The sequence below is a fragment of the Talpa occidentalis genome, unplaced genomic scaffold (assembly GCF_014898055.3).
Source record: "Talpa occidentalis isolate TD23 unplaced genomic scaffold, MPIMG_talOcc4v2.1 talOcc4.12, whole genome shotgun sequence".
Lineage (NCBI taxonomy): Eukaryota > Metazoa > Chordata > Mammalia > Eulipotyphla > Talpidae > Talpa > Talpa occidentalis.
In genome coordinates this window covers 38,840,768-38,861,650 of record NW_023601212.1, presented here as the reverse complement: position 1 = coordinate 38,861,650, position 20,883 = coordinate 38,840,768, and the positions used below count along the sequence as shown (strand labels likewise).

Genomic DNA, 20,883 nt, shown 5'->3' with positions numbered 1-20,883 from the left:
TGTGCTTGCGGAGTGGTGGACACGATTCAACCCAGGGGTCTGAGGAAGTCTGTATGTTGGTGTGTATGTGGTCGGCCTGGGGCCGTTATGGGGTGTTTCTGGGGTGTGTCCCTGTGGTTCCCTCGTGACTCCAGGAGGACACCCGTGGTAGATAACCCGGCTACCTGCCCACAGCTCGGTTATCGCTGCATCTCCTAAAGCGCACCTGCACGAGGTAAACTATGGCAGGTCCCGGCAACCCTAGAACGCACCTCCGTGCCCTTTTCAGGAGAGTAAACAGCCGCGCCTCCTCCCCTCGGCCCCCGCCGGCAGAGCCCCCCTTCCGGCACCTAAATCGGGAGTCGCCGTGACTCACACTCCCGCCTCCCCCAGCGCCGCGCCGAGCGAACGCGAAGAGAGAGAGCGGGATCCGCGCGCCTCCTCCCTCTCCGCCCTCCCGCCCGGGCCAAACCCTGGTAACGGCTGGGCAGGGGGAGTGCAAGGAGCCAGCTGCCTCATCTCCCGAGGCCGATGGATGTAGGACTCTAACTGCTCGAGGCCGCGTCCCCAGAACCAGACTCCCGCTCCCAAGCGTCCCCTTCTCAAGTTACTCTGGCCAGGTCGTGCAGTCTGCCACCTCGCCACCACCCCGCCCAACCTCATTGTTCATAGAGTGTACTTGTAATGCCATCTCCAACTCCCAGTTTCTTTTCTCCCCTCCAGAGGGGACTCGGGCTTGGGGAAAAGCAGAGCAAGAACCCACACCCTGTCTGCAGCCTCAGGGTATCCCGGAGACCAGAACTGTGTCCCTTATCGGGGGCCCTCCCCACAAGTACACACTCCAACCTGCTCCTAGGGAACTGGCAATGGCGGGACTCCACAGATCACCTGAGGGTTGGGCTATGCCCAATTCTTGGGGGTGGTAGGTGGGGGCTGTAGCATTTGCCAAAGCACTCTGGATGGGTAATACAAGATGGGGGGCAGGGAGAGAAGACCACTGTTGGGGTTGCAGGAGGAGGACAGGCAGTGAGCCAACGCTGGTAATTGGAGCTGTGGCCTGAGGCTGGAATGGATTAGGCTGAGCCTGAACCTGGAAGGGGCCAGAGGAATTTTTTGGGGGTGGGGGAGGTTATTATTAGATCACCAAAAGGAGAAATGACAGTCAGCTCCTTCCCCTGATCTGGAAGTGATACATTGTGCCAAGACCCAAAAAGAGACCCTGGAGCCCTCCACATGAGTAGGTAAGGTGGTTGGGAGACTGACTATAAAGGGGAGGGCAGTGGGGGCAGGTGCAGTCCAGCAGCCAGGACCAGCTAAGCTGTCTGGCTTTTGAACTCATCACTGGGCCAAGATGAAGGCTGCAGTGCCCTCGGAATATCCCAGATGTAAAAAAAGCAAGAATATACATTGTGAAGCTGGGGCTGATTGATACCGCTCACTTCCCCCCAGGAGGAAGAAAGGTGCCCTTCCAGGAGTTCACCATCCCTTTTAAGGTTTGGGAGAAATGGAATCCTCCCAGAAGGGGAAAGATGTACACAGCAGACACATTGGAGGCCTCCGGTGTGCTAGCTCTGATTGTAGTGCCATGGTTGGGGGCTGGAGGGCTGAAACCCCTTTCCACAACTCTCCCTCTTACTGACTCAGATAGTTGCAAAATGAAGAAGGGGTGCCTAGAAGTTGCAAGGGGGATGCTTGGGGGAGGGCTGTCACACAGCCTGGCCGTCCAGACTCCAAAAGAAATTTCAGCAGGTTTTGCAAAACACATGCAGCCTGGAACATGGAACTGGCTGGTGGTTGGACCTGGTCCAGCTGGCCCTGTTCCTCCATCCCACCTCCCAGCCTTGTTCTCCCTCCTGCCTACCTGTCGGCTCTGGTGATGGAAATCCGAGGAGGGATCAGCAGTGGCAGCGTGGTGGGCCGTGGTGGAAGAGGGACCCCAGGGCCGGAGTGTTCAGGGTCAGCCCAGCCCAGCCCAAGACCGGTGGAGAGGTGACGTTGAGGGCGATGGAGTTCAGCCCCCAGCATACTGGCACCGCTGGGCTCCAGGTTCTCCCGTGGCCTCTGAGGAAGGACAGGGCCAGGATGCAGCAGGGTGGTCTGGCTGGGCAAACAATTCTGAGACCTTCCCCTCCAATAACACCAGTCCCTAGCCACCTGAGATTGTGTCCCCCTCACATCTGAGCCACCCGCTGATTCCTACCACAGAAAGTGCTCTCCCACCTGTTACATATGAGGGGTGCCCCTTATCAGCCATAACTTTGTGGGGCTCCCTCTGGGTGTCCCAGTCCTGGGACTCTGGGTCCTCATGCCTGTACACTCTTATCACTGTGAGGCCCTTATAATACATCTTTTAGGGTGTCTTCCTCCCTCCACTTCCAAGAGGTCTCTTCTGAATCTGGGGGTATCAGCTGCGTGCAATGTGCAGAGATAGAGCATCCACCAGCGAGGCACGGGAGCTCAGTACAGTACCCCCTCGCTATGGTGTTGCCCTTCTCATATATGAGAGTCAGAATCTCACCCCAGTATCCCTTTCTATCTCCAAATCCTCACCCCACTAGGAAAGCCCCTTGAAAGGCCCTGTCTTCTGCCTCTGATCAGGTAGCAGGGAAATAATGAAGTCAAGAAAGTAAACTGAGACCTGAGAGAGTCAGACGCCTCACGACTTCGAAGAGTACGCTGAGTGAACAGCTGTGGTCACTAGAGGGCGATCGTCGCCCCGCGGCTCAAGCCTGGCCCCCTGCCCGGGCCCCGCCCCTCGCACCTCGTCCCCAGTCCCCGCCACGACAGAGCCCTGCGACTCCTCTTCATCCCGCCAACTTAGCGTGCCTGGAGGCGGCGGGGTCCAGTCGGCCCGTGCCAGCACCTTCTGCAGGACCAAGCTAAAGGCATCCGCCATTAGTGCCCTGGGGCTCCCTCTACCGCCTGGACTGGAAGCCCCCCCCCACTAATTGCCTCTCCTAGGGCATGACGTCAGCAGGCGGTTGACGCACTGCCTGTTGGTGACGTCGTCCGTGCGTTGCCAGAGCGACAGCTGACGCACGGTTGGGCTCCAGAGAGAGTCAGTGCGGGAGTTGGCCACTGGGGGGCCGGGAGCCTGAGGGCCTGGGTCTTCCCAGCCCCCACCCCACCCCCGCCCTCCCGCGTGGGCTTCCCCGGCCTGGGGATCCCTCGGAGAAGACCCGGAGCTTCCCGCGCCGGCCGCGTGAGGCGCGTGGTCCGAACCGGGGGCCGCAGGAAGCGTCTCCTCCGAGTTGTTAGGCTTTTATTCCTAAACCCGAAATAGCTCCTGTGTGCGGGGGCCGGACGCAGAGAGACGGCGACTTGGGCACAGATGGGGGACGCACTGGCAGAGGCGCGCAGAGACAGACAGGGACGCGTGGAAATAGAAACAGACAGACAGGGACACAGACGCAGCTCCGGATGATGAGTGTGCTTGCTGAGGGAGATCCTCCTCTAAAAGCTTGGGGGAAGGAGAGGCTTGCTTCACCTTCACAGCCAAGCGCTGCAAATTATTGCTGTGTGACTGTGGCTCTGTCACTTAAAGTATCCGAGCCTCAGTTTCTCCTCTGTGAAATGGAAGGATAATCCCTACGGAGTCCCTGTGAGAATGACTTGATGTCAGACCATATTGCATGCTCATGGAACAGCGTCTGGTACTCAGTAAGTGCTTAATAAATGCTACTAACATCTGAACCTGTGGGGCCCTGTTAGAACCGAAGTGAGATTATGTTGTTCCGCTGCTCAGAGTCCCCAGTGGCTCTTACCTCACACAGAGGAAAAGTCAGTTCTCAACCATGTGCCCAGCCACCCCCCTGCTCTCACTTCCTCCTACTTTCCCTTGGATTCATTCAGTTCCTGCTACCCTGGCCTGTTGGCTATTTTTGGACACACCAGGCAAGCACCAGTCTCCAGGGCCTTTGCACTTGCTGTTCCCTATGCTGGAACTCTCTTCCTCCAAATATCAGGTCCTTCACATCTTTATCACTCCTGTATTACATCTACTATCTGTTTATTCCCACATTAGAATATCACCACAAGAGGGCAAGAATATTTTATCTATTTTATTCATTACCATATTTTCAGTGCCTAACACTGAGCATGGAACATAATATGCTCTTTATTTTGAGGACTTAATAGCATATTTATGAGGTTCCAAGCAGACTCCAGAAGCAAAGAAAATGGAGGAGAAGATAAACAGCTGAGACTAAATCAAACTAAATACCTTCTGTACAGCAAAGAGACAGTAGCCAAAACAATGAGACATCCTACTGAATGGGAGAAAATATTTGTGCACCATATAATCAATAAGGGACTGATATCAAAGATCTACAAAGAGCTCACACACTCAACAAAAAACAAACAAATCAGTCCAAAAATGGGGAGAAGAGCTAAAAAGACACTTCTCCAAAGAAGAAATACAAATGGCTAACAGGAGTATGAAAAAATGTTCAACATCATAATGAGGGAAATGCAAATCAAAACCACAATGAGGTACCACCTCACACTGATGAGAATGACCCATATTAAAAAACAAAACAGAACTAGCAACAACAAATACTGGCCAGGATGTGGAGCTCCTGCTGGGAATGCAAACTAGTCCAGCCACTATGGAAATCTCTGTGAAATTTCCTCAAAACACTAAAAATGGATTTATCATATGATCCAGTAATCCCACTCCTAGGAATCTACCCAAATGACACAAAAACTCTAATTCAAAGGAAACCTGCACCCCTGTGTTTATTGCAGCATTGGTTACAATAGATAAGATATGGAAACAACCTCAATACCCCGAAACAAATGAATGGATCAAGAAGATGTGGTTTGGGCCTCCCTGGTGACCCAAGGGATTAAGACACAACCTATGAAGCTATCCATAGCCACTGCAGCACAAGTTCGATCCAGGCCGGCCAGGGAGCTACCCACATGGTGCAGCAGACCTCTCCTGACTCACCCGCTGCTCCCCTCAGCAGTGTATATTTCAGTCAATCTGCCTGTACTGTTCCCCACTCTGTCTCTGGTGAATCCTTTCACCCCCCCCCCGCACCTCTGGCCTGTACCCCAGTTCTTGTCTGCATAAATAAATAAATCTTAAAAAAAAGGTGTGGTCTCTATACACAATGGAATACTACTTAGCGATCAAAACAGATAAATTCATGCCATTTGCAGCAACACAGATGGAGCTATAAGGGATTATGCTAAGCAAAATAAGTCAGAAGGAGAAAGAAATAGCTGATGGTTTCACTTATAGGTGGTATATAGGGAAACCAAACAAAGGGTCAGAAAAAAGACAAAACTAACAAGCTGACCATAGATCTGAAGCATACAGCAAGGTAGGGGGAAGAAGAGGGGTCAACATGGGCAAGGGAAGAGCCCAAGGGACTATGGTGATGGTTCATGGGTGTCATGGTGGTGGGAGAATGTTAGGGGAGAAATCAAGTATTGTACAAAATGAATAATGATGTAAAAAAAAATAAATTAAAAAAAATAACATTCCAAGCAGAATTACTATACTACTTTGGCTTATTCCTTTTTCTTGCCTTGTTACATTAGCTATTACTTCAGCTCAATAGCAACATCATCTCACCAACCTAGTACTTATCACCAGGTGAGTTGAAGATAGATAGTTTTTTTTAACAAACTAATGAATATATAAAGATAGCTTAAATATCAGCTCCCCTTCTCAACCAGATTGAATCAGTCCATGTTCTGGGTTCCCACTGCTGCTTATTCAGCTTTCATTAAAGTACTCATCATTCTGGGGTATAATTACCTGTGTTCCCCATTAGACAGAGCTCAGTGACGATAAGAAATGACACCCATTCATTATGGTCTGCCACACATAGACTCAATGAATGTCGAATGAATAAGATAGATACCAGAAGAGAGAAGCACCTTCTCTCCGTGTATGCAGACAGGCAGAGAAGGGCCTTACAGTCAGGGCCAAGCTCAGGTTCCATAATTACTCTGACAGACCTGCATGAAGTCCTGGTCCTGCCATGTAATAGTAGCACACCCTTGGGCAAGTTGCCTAGATTCTCAGAGTCTGTTTTCTTATCAGTAAAATGGGAATAATATTCATTCCTGCCTGAGGGGTTTGTCAATAAGGATGAAGTGGAGCAATAATGGGAAGTTCCAAGCCCAGGGCCTGGCACATTTTAAGTGCTCACAAAACAGTAGCCATTATCCTAGTAATAATAATATCACTCTTATTTTATTCTTCTTGTTGCTGACTTAGGATTATAGCAATATATTCACATGGACCGCAATTCCTTCAACCCTCTGTCTTGCCCCACTACCCTCCTGGATGTTTTTGAAATATTTCCAGCACATCAGACTTCAGGGCTTTTGCACTTGCTGTTCCCACCCTGGGAACTTAAACCTCACATATCTTGTGCTCCTTCCTCTACCTACTGCCGTAATCTCCTGGATTCTGCTCTCCTTTTGTTATTTTTGACTTATACCATTATAATAATATTCATAATTTTGAACAGAGGAATTGCATTTTCTTCTTGCTGATGTCTCCACAAATTCTGTAGTCGGTTCTGGCTATATCCTCAGGGCCTGGAATAGCATGGTAGGTATTTGAGGATTTGTGGAATGAAAGAAAGAAGGAAGAGTGGATGACCAGCAGAGCGCCACAGATCAGTGGGGGAGAGTGCCACTACTGTTTGAACATCCATGCACTTTTACAGAAATCAATCCTGGCAGAAACCAGGCGTTGGAGACAAGGTCTCCAGAACTGGACTGAGTGCCCAGGAGGAGAGGTGCTGCTAAGCCTTTGCCTTCCCCTCCCCTGGGCAGCAGGCTGGCTGGGGAGAAGGGTCCAGATGGTTGAGCAGGCACTCTGGACAGCTGGCACCAAGCTCAGATTGAGAGGCCTCTTCCCCCATCTAGTACGTCACTGTGATTGGCTGCCAGCCCAGCCTGGGAGCCCCTGGTCTGGTTTGACAGAGGTGTGCTGGCTCCCAATCTAACATCCTGCCCATCCCCCACCTCCCTCAGAAGAATATGGGGACAGGTGGCCAACAAAAGGGAAGGATAAATGCCCTTGTTCACATCTTGACCTGAACATCCAGGCCTCACAAGCTCTATGCCCAATGATGAGGCAGGCTGGGAAGAACTGTCAGGGGCTACACATGTGTGTATTGCATGCATATATGTGCATCAGACTTTGTATATATGTGTATACATGCAACTGGACAGTGCAACTTTCTGTAAGTCTGTTAGTTGAGATCAGACTATACCTGCAAGAGTATGTGTGATAGGGTGATACCACCTCAGTCACTGTGGGCGTGAGGTTGGATGTGACTCCATGTGATTTTAATATGAGTGTGTGTGTTGGGGGAGGCGTCCATGAATATGGAGAGAGCAGGAAATATTCTCAGTGGTTAGAAATGAGATTCCAGGGCCTCCCTGGTGGCACAGGGGGTTGAGCGCAGTGCTGTGAAGCTGTCCGCAGCCTCTGCAGCGTGGATTCGGTTCCCAGCCAGCCAGGGAGAGTCCCACATGGCGTGGCAGACCTCTCCAGTTGTGCCCACTGCTCCTCTCAGCGGTGCTTTCGGTCTGTCTGCCTGTTCTGCTCCCTGCTCTGTCTCTGGTGAATCCTTTCACCCTCCCGCACATCTGGCCTGTACCCCAGCTCTTGCATAAAAATAAATCTTTTTTTTAAGATTTATTTATTGATTGATTGATTGATACATATAAGCACTGGGTACAGTCACAAGCGCAGGAGAGTGAGAGAATTCACCAGAGCCAGAGCGGGGAGCAGAGCAGGCAGAAGGACTGAAGCACACTGCTGAGGGGAGCAGCAGGTGGGAGAGGTCTGCGCGCCATGTGGGACCCTCCTCCGGAGGCCAGGGAGCAGCCAGGGATCGGACTGGCCCTGCAGAGGCTGCGGGCAGCCTCTCAACCCAGTGCTCAACTGCTGAGCCACCCGGGAGGCCCATAAATCTTTTTTTTTTTTAATGAACATTCCAGGTTCGGATCTCTGCTCAGTCACTCACTAGTTATGTAGTCCATTTGTTTGAATTTAAATGTTTGAGTTTGAAAGTAATTAAGCTCCTCTGGGAGGTCTTCCTGGATACACAAGCTGTAGTGTACCCTTCCATTTTTCCGTCATCACAAGCTATTTCTATCACATTCCTCATCACGGTTTGTTGTTATATATTACTTGTTTGCTTATGCTGTTTCTTTTCTGTTTCCTCCACTAAATGTCAGTTCAATCAGGGCCAGATTTTGTTCTGTTCATTGCTGTGTCTCCAGCACCTGGTATATAGTAGCTACCTAATAGGTACTTGTTGGATGCATAAGTTAGGGCTGTATCTGTTCTATGAAGGAGAGATGGATGCCAGCTAGGTGTCATAGGTTACTAGAGGTGTCTACTCAAGTCTGGTCTGGTGTCTACTCCCTCCCATTCCCGGCTGTTTACAACCATTCCTTCAGCCATTCTCACTTTTATGGTTACAATGACACCTCATCAGTTCTCTGTGTGGCCACTGACAACATCTTTCCCCTTCTCTAGAGACTCACTTCCCACATCTATAAAATGGGAGTGGGGAAAAATTGGTTCATGGTAATCGCCTTCCTAATTTAAAGTGCTATGAAAATAGTCTTAATATAATCCTCTCTTTAATTCATTCAACATTTATTGAGCATGTATAGTGTGCTGAGCATTGTTCTAGACCCAGTTCTACCCTCATGATGTAGATAAACACCAAAAATCTCAGCTATCTTGAGTGCCCTACCCTCTTTACTCTCTATGCCTAGTGAAATTTTAGTCTTCGGTCTGAAATCACCGAAGGTATTTGTCCATTTACACACTGATCTTGCTCCTTTGCCTGTTTTGAGTGGCAGCAAAGCAGGTACCAGGCTGGGCTTGTTGGCTAACGCAGCCCCACAGCCTGGTCACCGTGCTCGACTTACAAATAGTGAGCGCTTGGGAAATATATGTGAAATGAGCTAAGAAAGAAACGATGGAGCAAAGTCAGGCTCACGTGCAAAACCTCTTGGAATCCTCAGTGTGTCATTACCCACTTTGCAGATGGGGAAATTAAGGCCCAGGAAGGCAAAGCCGCGACTGGGCACCCCCCCGCAGCTGAATAGTGAGTGTGGAGCTGTGGGATGCAGCAGAGGATGCTCAGGTAGTCCAGAGAAGCGGTCCCAACTCCCCACCCCCACCTCACTGCAACAGTAAAGGATGAGTGGCTGAGGCAGAGTAGGGAGGTGGGCGGTGAGAGACAGAGGGACAAGCGCAAAGCAACTCAGGGGTCTCTCTGTCTCGGTCCCCAGAGCTGGAGATGACGCGTTGGCAGATTAGAAAATGACTGGTGTTGCTGGGGAGCTTCTGGCTGGGACCAGGGAGCCGCAGTCTCCGAAGCCAGGGAGAGAGACCCCTTCCCCCGCGTTTATTAGGGAATCCCCGGCATTCCGGGTCCTCCCCACACGGCCCCCGGTCCGCAAGCGGGTCTGAAACCCTTAAAGGGTGTATGGGGGGACCCGGCTTTCTTGGGGAGCGGGGGCAGCTCCTACCAGGAGCTTCAGGTACCCTCCCTCCCGGGCACCGGGTCCCCTCCCCAACACCGCTCACCTCCCGAAGCTTACCTTGCAGAGGGGCTGGGGAGGGGATGCCCCGCCCTCTCCAGCCTAGGGGGCTGGAGGGCACAGGGGAGTCCAACCCTTTGTTTGCTCGTGTGTGTGTGTGTGTGTGTGTGTGTGTGTGCACGCGCGATTGAGAGACCCGCTGGGGTGTGGGTCCGTGCGCGCGCGTGCCCAGGCCGTGACCGCCGCCGAGAAGCCGGACAGCCCGGGCTGGAGGGGGAGGGGGAAAAGGGGGACTCCTCCACCCCCGCCCGCCCACTCACCCGCAGGTTTGAATGGAGGGGCGGGGGAGGGGCGGCAGCGGGCGGGCGCTTTTGTGGAGATAGCTCCGCCTCCTCCCGGGGCCGGGAGTTTCCCGCCTCCCCCACAACTGGAGACCTTTACTCGCTTCCCTCCAGCCCTTTCCCCGCCAGCACCCGCTCTGGGGGAGTCTAAAAAGAGACGTCCCTCACCCGAGTGGCTGAAGCTCCTCCCATCCCGCCGCCCCCCAAAAAGCGCCCATTAATCTGAGATAATCCTGGCCTTAGGCTGCAACACTGCTTTTATTCCTGCCTCAAAGCGTGGGTTGGGCTGTATCAAAGGGTACATTTGGGGTCTCCCCAACTCAAAGTAATGGTGTCCTTAGAGCCCTGGCGGAGGAAGGACCCCCAGACGGAAAAGGAGGGTCTGCGAGAAGTCCTAGAGTAAATCGACTAGGAAAACCCCCCTTCTCACCTCCACGACCCTCCCCATGGCTGTCCACGCTACGAAGCTGCGCGGGGCCAGGCGCAGCGGCCGCCGGCTGGACATTAGCGACACCCAGCGGCCGTCCAGGGAGTCGCTGCAGAGGGCGCCGGAGACGCGCTGGGGGAGGAGGTTTTGGCGATTCCAGGTGGGGCAGTTGTGCGCAAATCCCCGCGCAAAAGAGGCAGATGATGGGGGCGGGAGGGTAAGGGTACGGTCGGAACTGGAGAAACACCAGCCTGCAAGGCAGGGCCACACCGCCCCAACTTCCAACCCCCTCAAGGGCAGGCCCGGTACCCGTTTAGACCCTCCCAAGAGCAGGGCCTGGTACCACTTGGGCTGGAAAGATTCCCCCCAGATCAGACACCCCCCCTCCCCAGTGTAGAGTTAGGGCCCCCTTCTCAAGGGGCAGGGAGCAAGTCTTCTCGCCGAGGCCCCGCCCCTGCAGTGTGTTCAGGTGACGTCACTGCGGCGTGGCTAAGGGAACAATCATTTCCCTCAGTCTAGCCAACAGCCCCCAGTCGCGGTTGCTTCAAATGTTCACTGTGGGGTAGCGGGAGATGAGGGGAGCTCAAGGTTGGAGTGCCCATTTTTATAACCCTAGGAGGTGCCTAGCGGAGGTCCCCCGCGCGATGAGGTGGGTCTTGGCGGGGGACCGAGGGGGAAAATTCGGAGACCCGGAACACGTGAGCGGGGCCCTTTAAGGTCGCCAGTGCCGCTGCCGCGGTTACTAGGGATGTGACGTCACGTGAGGGCGGGAGCGGCCCCCCGGGACGGAAGCGGAAGGGGCGGGGCTCCGCGGGGCAAGTCTAAGCGCTGCTGCCGCTGCCGCCGCCGCCGCAGCCGTCTGAGCGGGAGCGGGCTGGGCCGCCTAGGCAAGATGGTGGACTATAGTGTGTGGGACCACATCGAGGTGTCTGACGATGAGGATGAGACGCACCCCAACATCGACACGGCCAGCCTCTTCCGCTGGCGGCACCAGGTACGCGCGTGCGTCCACCCCCTTCCCCCACTCCCGGGACTCTGCTCCAGAGTTCTGACCCCTGATACTGCGGGGGGCCTCGCCTTAACCTCCCGGGATTCCTGCTCTGCAATCTGGACTTTCCGGATCGCCTGGGGTTCCTCGATTCAGCTCCGGGACCCAAGAACTGCCCGGACCCAGACTCCCTGCCTTCGATCCAGGCCTACCCCCACCCCCTCGGATTTCTGCATGAAACTCCCAGTTGATTACCTAGGGCACCTTCTTAAGCGGCTAGACTTCCAAGACAAACTTTGGGGGTGCCCCCAGATCTGTCTGGGGAATTCCGTTTACACCCAAAACTCTACGTCAGTGTCTGTACCTGATTGTACCATGCCCACTTCTGTTCTTGGATTTCCCATGGCCTCCTCCCTGGTCCCTAGAATCTGGACCCCTAATACCTTGATCCTATTCTGGGATGTGACCCCCTGAATCTTGATGGGGGTTCCCATTCAGAAATCCCACTTCTTACCCAAACATAACAAAGAACTGTGTCCTCCCCTCAGATTTCTGTCCCTGATCTTGGGGCCCTTTTCTCATTCTCCTCAGCCCCATCTAGTACTAGTGTTTTAGAATCCTATTCCCTTCCAAACCGAACCACCAGCTCTACCCCGATATAATCTCAAATTCTAGTCCTGCTCCTTTCACTGACCTACTGTAGATCCCATTTTCCGTTCTACCAGGAAACCCTACCAACGTGGTTTGGGGCCTTGCCAGAGTGCCTGCTCTTTGTAAGCAGACCCAGACACCACCCCAAAACAGGCTACCTGTATGAACCTCTGACACATTGAAACAACTCGTCCAAACCCACTCCACCATCTTCCTGATCCCAGCCTAATCTGCTCTTCTTCAACCACAAATTGTCCTTGTTCACACCAGGGATCCTCCCAGTGTGATTCCATACTCACTGCCCCACTTTTATCTATTTGCCCCCAAATTCAGACCCCAGAATTCAAGTCTACATGTCTTTCTACCTCTTCCCCTGTCCAGCTATGCTCGTAACCCAATAAACCTAATATTCTAAAACCTAATATTCTAACCTCTCATAAAATCTAATATTCTAACCTCTTGCTCCCCCAGATCTGAACTTCTGTACCACATACTTATGTCTGTAATACTCTAATAAACCTAAGGGCTACACTTCCAAGAAACTTCCAGTTGGGAATTCCTCACTTTACTCTTTCACATGGCAGCTTATATACCCAGAAACTCCTAGAAGGAACTCTTTGTCTTGCCAAGACAGCATTAGTCCCTACATCTGGTTCCCAGTCCCATTTCCAATCCATTCCTTAAGGCAGCGGTCTCTTGGGTAGTGTACCTGCCAACAAGCCATTGCACTGTAAGAAGAAAGTTCTAGCACTTCTCTTCCTTCCTGTGTGTAACATTTTGTTATGGAATATTAAAGTTCTCTGTAGAGCTCTAAAGAACATTCTTGGCAATACCTATTTCTGTCACATTAAGAGGTTCATCTAAACCACTGTGTAGAGGATAGTTTGACTCTGCTGAGGCCGGTACCCCTTGTCCTGCAGCACCTTCTCCACCATACCTTCCTCCCTCCTAACCCTAAATGTTTTAGTGTCCTGCTGTGAAGAGCCCTTGTAGAGAGTGATGGAGGCAGGGGGCCTCAGCATCTCAAGCATCTGGTACAGCGACAAGCAAGTGTGAGTTCTAATCCGAGTCCTGCCACTTGCATTTTACTCTATGGGGTACTGAGACCCCTGCCTCCACAAGACCTTGTTTGAATGAAATGACATTAGGTCCAAAATGAATTTGACCTGTGGGGAAGGGAAGGGAGTATTTGTAGGGAAACTATTAGGAGGTATTAGTAAAGAGATAGAGAGATGTGCTTTGTACAGGGACCCTCCCACTTGGGTTCTCTGCAGGCTCCTTCTGAATCACTGACTTGCCACATTACCTACAGTGAATTTTTTTGATCTTTCCCTACTTGTTTCCCCAGCTGGGAATGTTAACAGTAACTATCTCATGGGGTTATTTTGAGGGTCAGCTTGTTTATTTAACATCTGTGATGTTCTTGGGACACATCTAATGTTTAACAAGCTTTCTAAACTTTTACCACTATTACTGGTATTGTTTAGGTAATTACAGTCGTGGTAAAAAAAAAAGATATTCTAGAAGTAGACATCCTCCAGCTTCCCCACTCTCTGACCCAGAGATAGCTGTCAGGACTATTTTTTTGTGGTTCCTTCCAGTAGACTGAGTAGCATCCAGATTCTGTAAGCCTCAGTTTCCCTTTCTGTAAGGCAGTGGGGAAGTGACAGCTATGGGTCCTTCTCACCACCCAAGTTTCTTGCCCTGCCAAGCCAGCTCCAGCCCCTCACAGTGGTATCCAGCCCAGAACAGGCAGGTTGCTGCCACCACCTGTTCTAAGAGACCTTTATTTAGCTTTAGCCTTCCTGGTGGCCCTGCAGGGGACACCAAGAAGAAATTGATGGCTGCCTAGCAGAAATAAGCATGGTAGGTGCCTGCTGTTCCCTGAGGCAGCTATGCTACTGAAACCCATCTGGAAAAGGGAAGTGGCAGAGGTCTTATTGGCCCCTTATCCACGGGGGAAAAGTGAGGCTCAGGATTGGCTGTGTCAGTCCCATGGACATTAGAGAGGGGCTCAGAACTCCTGCTTCTTGCTCACCATGTGCCTGATCCTATGACAGAACCTGGAACTATGACTTTGAATAAGACCCAGAAGCAGTTTAGCAGACCATTCTCAGTTGTCGAGCTTTTACTCTGGGCCAGAAATTCAACTCACTGCTTCACATACATTTTCTTGTTTGAGTCCAAGAGCTGTCTGCCAGAGAGAGAGAGATGGTCCCTTTGGACTGACAGTAATGACAGTCACTAGCATGGGTGTGGTGCTTGCTGAGTGTCTAGCATAGTTCTGGACCAGCTAATTTGTAATCTCCTTCACTTCCCCCAGCACAACCAGTGAAATTGGCATTGTTGTCTGCATTTGAGGAAACAAGTCCCAGAGATTAAGGGATTGGCCCCGGGGACCCAGCCAGAACACTGTGGCTGTGAAATATGTCCCAAGTCTGGAGCCTCAAGATTGTCCTCTAGCATTTTTATCCCATCTGATGATCACAGAGGGGCCTTTGGGATTCAGTAGCACTGGGATGGGCACTTGGGGAAGGTCCCGTCAAGGACTCGGGGGCAAGGCAGGTGGAATAAGGAGAACAGAGTTTCAGGTAGAAGGAACAGCATCTGCAGAGACCAAGAGACAGGTAAGGCCTGGTCCTTTCAGGGCACTGCCAGAGCCAGCATCTGTCTGGGACCCAGAGTTGGAGGAAGAGAGTAGAACCCAATCACCTCCGGGGCCTGGGTGACATCTAGGCAGCTTGGAACGAGGATCAGGGGTCCCATCTGAACCCAGACACCCCGTGTTGCATAGTAGGGATGCTTGCAGTCAACAACTCCTCTGACAGCCTGGAAAGGGGGAAAGCATACGAAGGAATTGGCACCTCTCAAGATTTGGTCAGTGGCACTGTTGGGAACCAGAGAAGGTGATGGTGGAGCCAGGCCACGGGCAGTTAAAGTGGGAGTAAGGACATGGGGTGCCATCACTGAGCCTGGAGTACAGTGGGAGAGGAGATTAGGGAGTGACATCTGGATAGAGTGGATACCAAGCCTGACTCAGGACAACGTGCTTACCTAGAGACAGAGCTGAGGGGCTCTCGGCAGTGATCCAGGGGTGGAATGGATTGGAGAAACATCTGGAATTAGAAACTGAGGACTCCGTGGCAGAGAGGATGAGAGATTGAGGGCCAGTGAGCAGGCCTTAGCCAGGGGCAGGAGGCAGTGTGGGAGAGGTGCTTCACTGAGGAAGGACAAAATAGAAAACCAGGTTTGTGGGGAGCTAAGATAGTGAAGTCAGTTTTGGACACAGAATTGGAGATGCCTGTGGGACACCTTGACCAGAGTGGTGCAGGGAGTTGGTGGGCAGGGTGGGTGCCTGAGTGTTGCTGAGGGTGACTCCAAAGAGGAGAGGGAGCATGAGGCCCCCATCCAGCGTCTGTTACTTTATTTTCCTGGTGCTAGAGGGAGAAATGTGAGCAGTTCCCCACCTTCTTAGAACCCAGTGTCCTTAAAGGGTGACAATGCCCAAAATGTGATAAATAATTGTCATGGGCTATCAGCAGATGACAAGTACTGGGGAGGAAGATAAAACAGAGTGAGAATAGGGGAAGGTTACCCTCTTCAGTAGGGTGGTTGGGGGTAGGCCTTGTCTGTAAGGTGGATTTTGAACAAAGATAATAAGGATGCAAGGAGGGTGGCGGGCATCTTGGAGAGAACCTTTCAGGCCTAAGAAACAGCCAGTGCAAAGGCTCTAAGATCTGAAGTGGGTTTAGGAAAAGGTGAGGCAGTCAGTGTGGCTGGAGGAAGGAGACAGACTGGAGGAGGGTGCAGCTGATGATACAGATCTCACAGGAACTTGTCAGCTGCAGGGAGGATGTAGGCTTTTGCCCTGAGTGAGGTGGGAGTCATGGAGGTTTCCAAGCAGGGCAGGGACCTGCCCTGTCTCAGGTGTGTGCAGGTACCTTGGGGGTAAGGGTGGAAGTTGGTGTAGGCGTTCCCTGGGTCTATCCCAGGTACAGTGGTTGGAAACCTTAGGCTCAGGATGGGACTGGATCAAGGAACAAAACATTCCTGACTGTCCCTGCCCGTAGGCCCGGGTGGAGCGCATGGAGCAGTTCCAGAAGGAGAAGGAGGAGCTGGACAGGGGCTGTCGCGAGTGCAAGCGCAAGGTAGCCGAATGCCAGCGGAAGCTAAAGGAGCTGGAGGTGGCTGAGAGTGAGGGCGGCAAGGCAGAGCTAGAGCGGCTGCAGGCCGAGGCACAGCAGCTGCGCAAGGAGGAGCGGAGCTGGGAGCAGAAGTTGGAGGAAATGCGCAAGAAGGAGAAAAGCATGCCCTGGAATGTGGACACTCTTAGCAAAGATGGCTTCAGCAAGGTGCGTGTACTTCCCCAAGTGGAAGCCCGCTCAGGTCAAGGGAGGCACACAAGGTGGGTGGGGTGGGGGACCCGGTGAGGGGCTGGATGGATAAAGCACCCCACCGGTCTACCCCCTCTGATCTGCCCCAAGGCCCTAGTCCGAGGCCACACCTGCCACGCCCACGCTCCCGCCACCTTGATGTTCACGGCGCTGTCATCACCTCCATCGTACATGGGATGGGCATTGCGGCCGCGGCCAGCCCGACCATGTTCAAGGCACTCTGCGGCCTTGCCCCAGCCCACTCCCCCTCTTGCCCCACCACAGAGCATGGTCAATACCAAGCCTGAGCAGGCAGAGGAGGAGTCGGAGGAGGTGAGGGAGCAGAAACACAAAACCTTCGTAGAAAAATATGAGAAACAGATCAAGCACTTTGGTGAGTTGGGCATGTGACCACTGGTAGGGGGCAGGGGGCGCATGTGACACAGACTGGCTCTCCCTCTCTAGAGCCCTCCTAGCACTTTGCCAATACATTCTCACAGGCATGCTCCGCCGCTGGGACGACAGCCAGAAGTACCTGTCGGACAATGTCCACCTGGTGTGCGAGGAGACGGCCAACTACCTGGTCATCTGGTGCATTGACCTGGAGGTGGAGGAGGTGAGTGGAGCCTGCCCCAGGGCTAGAGAGAGGCTTTGTCCTGAGGCTGCCTCTTGGTGAAGCTTTGCCGTTTCTCTCTTGGCAGAAATGTGCACTCATGGAGCAGGTGGCCCACCAGACCATCGTCATGCAGTTCATCCTGGAGCTGGCCAAGAGCCTGAAGGTGGATCCCCGTGCCTGCTTCCGGCAGTTCTTTACCAAGATCAAGGTAGGGGCCCTGAGCAGCCCTGGGTGGCGGTGGCAGCGGCTTTTCTCAGGGAACCAGCCTACAGTGGATATATGTCCACTTGGTGGTCAGAACCTTGTCCATCTGGAGATGGCTGAGCCCTGGTGGAGGTGAGCAGTGTCAGGTCCAGATTGATTTTGAAAGCAGAGCTAAACAGATTCGGGTCAAAACTCCTGGGTTTCGTGCCTGAGTACCTGGAAAGTAGAGCTTCTGCTTGCTGAGCTAAGGACGAGGGTAGAGAAGACGGGGGCGGAGAGAGGGGGGGACAATCCAGAGCTCCAATGTGGCTGTCGTGAGGTGCCTGTCAGAGTCCCACGGGCTGTGGAGGAAGATGGGAGTCAGGACCTGTGCTCCAGGGGCACGGACAGGCAATCATTAGCAAATAGGTTGTCAAGTTGAGCTTCGTAGAGGTCCAGGTCTGCAGGGAGATGCGCAGAGCAGAGGAGGGTCTCCGGTCCCCCAGTGCTGCCCAGTGAATGCCCTGCCCCCTAGACAGCGGACCGCCAGTACATGGAGGGCTTCAACGACGAACTGGAGGCCTTCAAGGAGCGTGTGCGGGGCCGTGCCAAGCTGCGCATCGAGAAGGCCATGAAGGAATATGAGGAGGAGGAGCGCAAGAAGCGGCTGGGCCCTGGTGGCCTGGACCCCGTTGAGGTCTACGAGTCCCTCCCCGAGGTTCGGCCCCAGCCCCCAGCGGGTGGCAGGTGGGGTGGCCAAGGGGACCCAGGTGTCAGGGACCTGAGCCCTGACCCCTCTGCACCTGTAGGAACTCCAGAAATGCTTTGATGTGAAGGACGTGCAGATGCTCCAGGATGCCATCAGCAAGATGGACCCCACCGTGAGTACCTGCCCCGCCCACCCGCTGGCCACCTGGGTCCCGGCTGGACATGCCCTCATGTCACCGTGCGGCTGGCACAGGCGGCAGCCAGGCTTGTGCCCACACACTCACTCACCTTTGTCGAGCACCTGCAGTGTGCCTCACGGTCCAGTGGTGAACATAGGCTTTCCACGTGGGTGGCCTGTGATCGCCTCTGTCACTGGCACACCTGGCTGAGCCCACCCTTGCCAGCCACTCAGTGCTCCCAACTAGAGGCTCCTGAGCCCCAATTGCAATTATCCCCATCAAACTAGTGTTGGTATTAACTTTCAAAATGCATGGGGAGGGCTGAGCACATAGTAGGTGCTAGTAAACATCAGCTGTTATCATTTGTTTTTCTTTTTTTAATTTTATTTATTTTTGCTTAGAAAAAGTGAGGTGTAGGCCAGAGGTAAGGGGTGAGAGGATTCACTGGAGACAGAGTGGGGAACAGAACAGGCAGATCTACTGAGATACACTGCTGAGGGGAGCAGCGGGTGAGACAGGAGAGGTCTCCTGCACCATATTGGTAGCTTCCTGGCCAGGGAGCAAACTCCTGCTGCGGTGGCTGCCAATCACTTCATAGTGCTGAGACTTAACCCCTTGGAGGCCCCTGTCGTCATTGTGTTTTGTTTTATTTTTTTTAAACATACCCTGAGGTTTTCTGATTATTTTATTTATTTATTTATTTAATTTTATTTATTTTTTTTTGTGGGACCCTCAGTGGTGGCCGGGGAATGAACTGGTTCTGCAGAGGCTGCGGACAGCCTCACAGCCCAGTGCTCAACTGCTGCGCCACCAGAGGAGGCCCTATTTTATTTTATTTTTTAAAGATTTATTTATTTATTTATACAAGAACCGGGGTACAGGCCAGATATGTGGGAGGGTGAGAGGCTTCACCAGAGACAGAGCGGGGAACAGAGCAGGCAGACTGACAAAGTACATTGCTGAGGGGAGCAGTGGGCACAACAGGAGAGGTCTGCCTCACTATGTGAGACCCTCGCTGGTTGGCCAGGATCGAACCAGCGCTGCAGAGGCTGCGGACAGCTTCATAGTGCGGCGCTCAACTGCCTGCACCACCGGGGAGGCCCTGTATCATCATTGTTAAGAGCAGTAATGGTGCCAGTAGACAAGGACTTCGAGTTTCATTTATTTATTTATTTATTTATTTATTTATTTATTTATTTATTTATTTATTTATTTATTACATCTTAAAAAGACAGGTTTATTAGAAAAAGGAGAAAGCAAAAAAGAGACACCTGAATATTATCAGGAGGGGAGGGAGGAGAGCTGCCAGGACTTTGAGTTTTAATAAACGTTGGCTTCACCCCATCCCTCCCATTGGCTCACTGGCCACACTGGTTTCCTCATCTGTAAAATGGATCTAGTCATAGAATCTGGACAGGGTTTCTAGAAGTTTCCCTGAGAATGAGCTTCTAAACCAAGGGTCTTCAAACTGTGGCTTGCAGGCTCACTGTATTGCTGTAAACCGAATTTAATGGAATGCAGTGGCTACGCACTAACTATGACTAAAGTTGAGATGGGACGAGTGGAGAGGTTGCACGTGACAGACCATATGGGTTATAAGCCAAGAATCTTTACTACCTTACCCTTTAGGAAGAGTTTGCTGACATTTATCCAAGACATAACACTGTTAAAATTTGAGTTCAATTTTCCAACTGTTACCTGCACTGGTGGAGGTTAAGGTTGTGCTGGGGACAGGCAGGCCGCTGGACGTGGTGGCCCAGGCTCACCTGCCCGCCCTTCTCCCTGCAGGATGCGAAGTACCACATGCAGCGCTGCATCGACTCCGGCCTCTGGGTCCCCAACTCCAAGTCCAGCGAGGCCAAGGAGGGGGAGGAGGCAGGCCCTGGGGATCCCTTGCTGGAAGCCGTCCCCAAGACAGGCGATGAAAAGGATGTCAGCGCGTGATTCGCCACCACCGCCTGCCTGCAGGCCCCTGTGCACCCCTTTTCAGAAAAAAAAAAATAGACGCCGTCTCCCCAGCTCCTGGCTTCCTCCACTTTCGCTGCTCCTCTCCCAGTTCAGGGGAGCCTACCCCCTTACTCTGCTCTCCCCCCAGCACTCATCCAAGTCTCTGCTTTGAGTCAGGGGGCTTCACTGCCTGCAGCCCCCTCATCAGCATTATGCCAAAGGCCCGGGGGTCCAGGGAAAGGCCTGGGGGTCCAGGGAGGGGCAGAGGTTGCCAGGCTGGTCCACAGGGTAAGGGGAGGGTTCCCAGCTGAGGGGCCTGCTCCAAACACTGGGCTGTTTTCACTGTTTGTCCACTGCTGAGTCTTCTATATGGTAAACAGCAAAGATCTTCCAATAAAGGATTTCAGATGTTCCACAGGGACGTAGTGAGGGCTGTTGAAACAGCTCTTCTCTTGGGGATGGGAAGGAAACCTGGAGTGGCAGCTGTGCCTGTGACCCTCCAGCTGTCTGTGTGACTCCATCCTCACACCAGACTAGCACATGCTGTTCCACTGCTTGGAACATGCTTCCTCAGGACACCTTTACCTCAGAGTTCACTCCCCAGGCCCTTCAGTCTTTGGCTTATTTTGTCCCTACCACTGTCAGCTTAGGAGCCTCATCCTCTGAGTCACTCCTACATGACCAGCTCTCCCTCCGAAACAGGCCTGAATCTGACCACTGCCCTTTTACTCCCACAGCCCTGGTGCAGGGCCTCATCACCTCTGGCCTGGATACCTTCCCCAGCTTCCTCCTTCTCTCCCCCTTCCTCACCGGACCCCAAAACACAGCAGCCAGAGGGTACCCATGAACGTGAGTCTGAGCACATGCCACCCCCACAGTAGAAGGTAACGCCCTCATAAGCTCACCTGGTCTTCTACCATCTGCCCCATCACCTCCCTACCCTCACATCTT

The 20,883-nt window shown here is 52.7% G+C and overlaps 1 protein-coding gene across 1 annotated transcript; it reads left to right on the top strand.

The window, feature by feature from the left end:
- Positions 1–11,082: 11,082 nt before the first annotated feature.
- Positions 11,083–20,345, top strand: CDC37 (cell division cycle 37, HSP90 cochaperone). The gene is made up of 8 exons (XM_037505765.2): positions 11,083–11,281; positions 15,997–16,278; positions 16,585–16,693; positions 16,800–16,915; positions 17,001–17,123; positions 17,634–17,816; positions 17,908–17,979; positions 19,774–20,345. Exons 1-8 carry the CDS (start codon positions 11,180–11,182, stop codon positions 19,927–19,929), a joined length of 1,143 nt encoding a protein of 380 aa, XP_037361662.1. The 5' UTR covers positions 11,083–11,179; the 3' UTR covers positions 19,930–20,345.
- Positions 20,346–20,883: the final 538 nt, after the last annotated feature.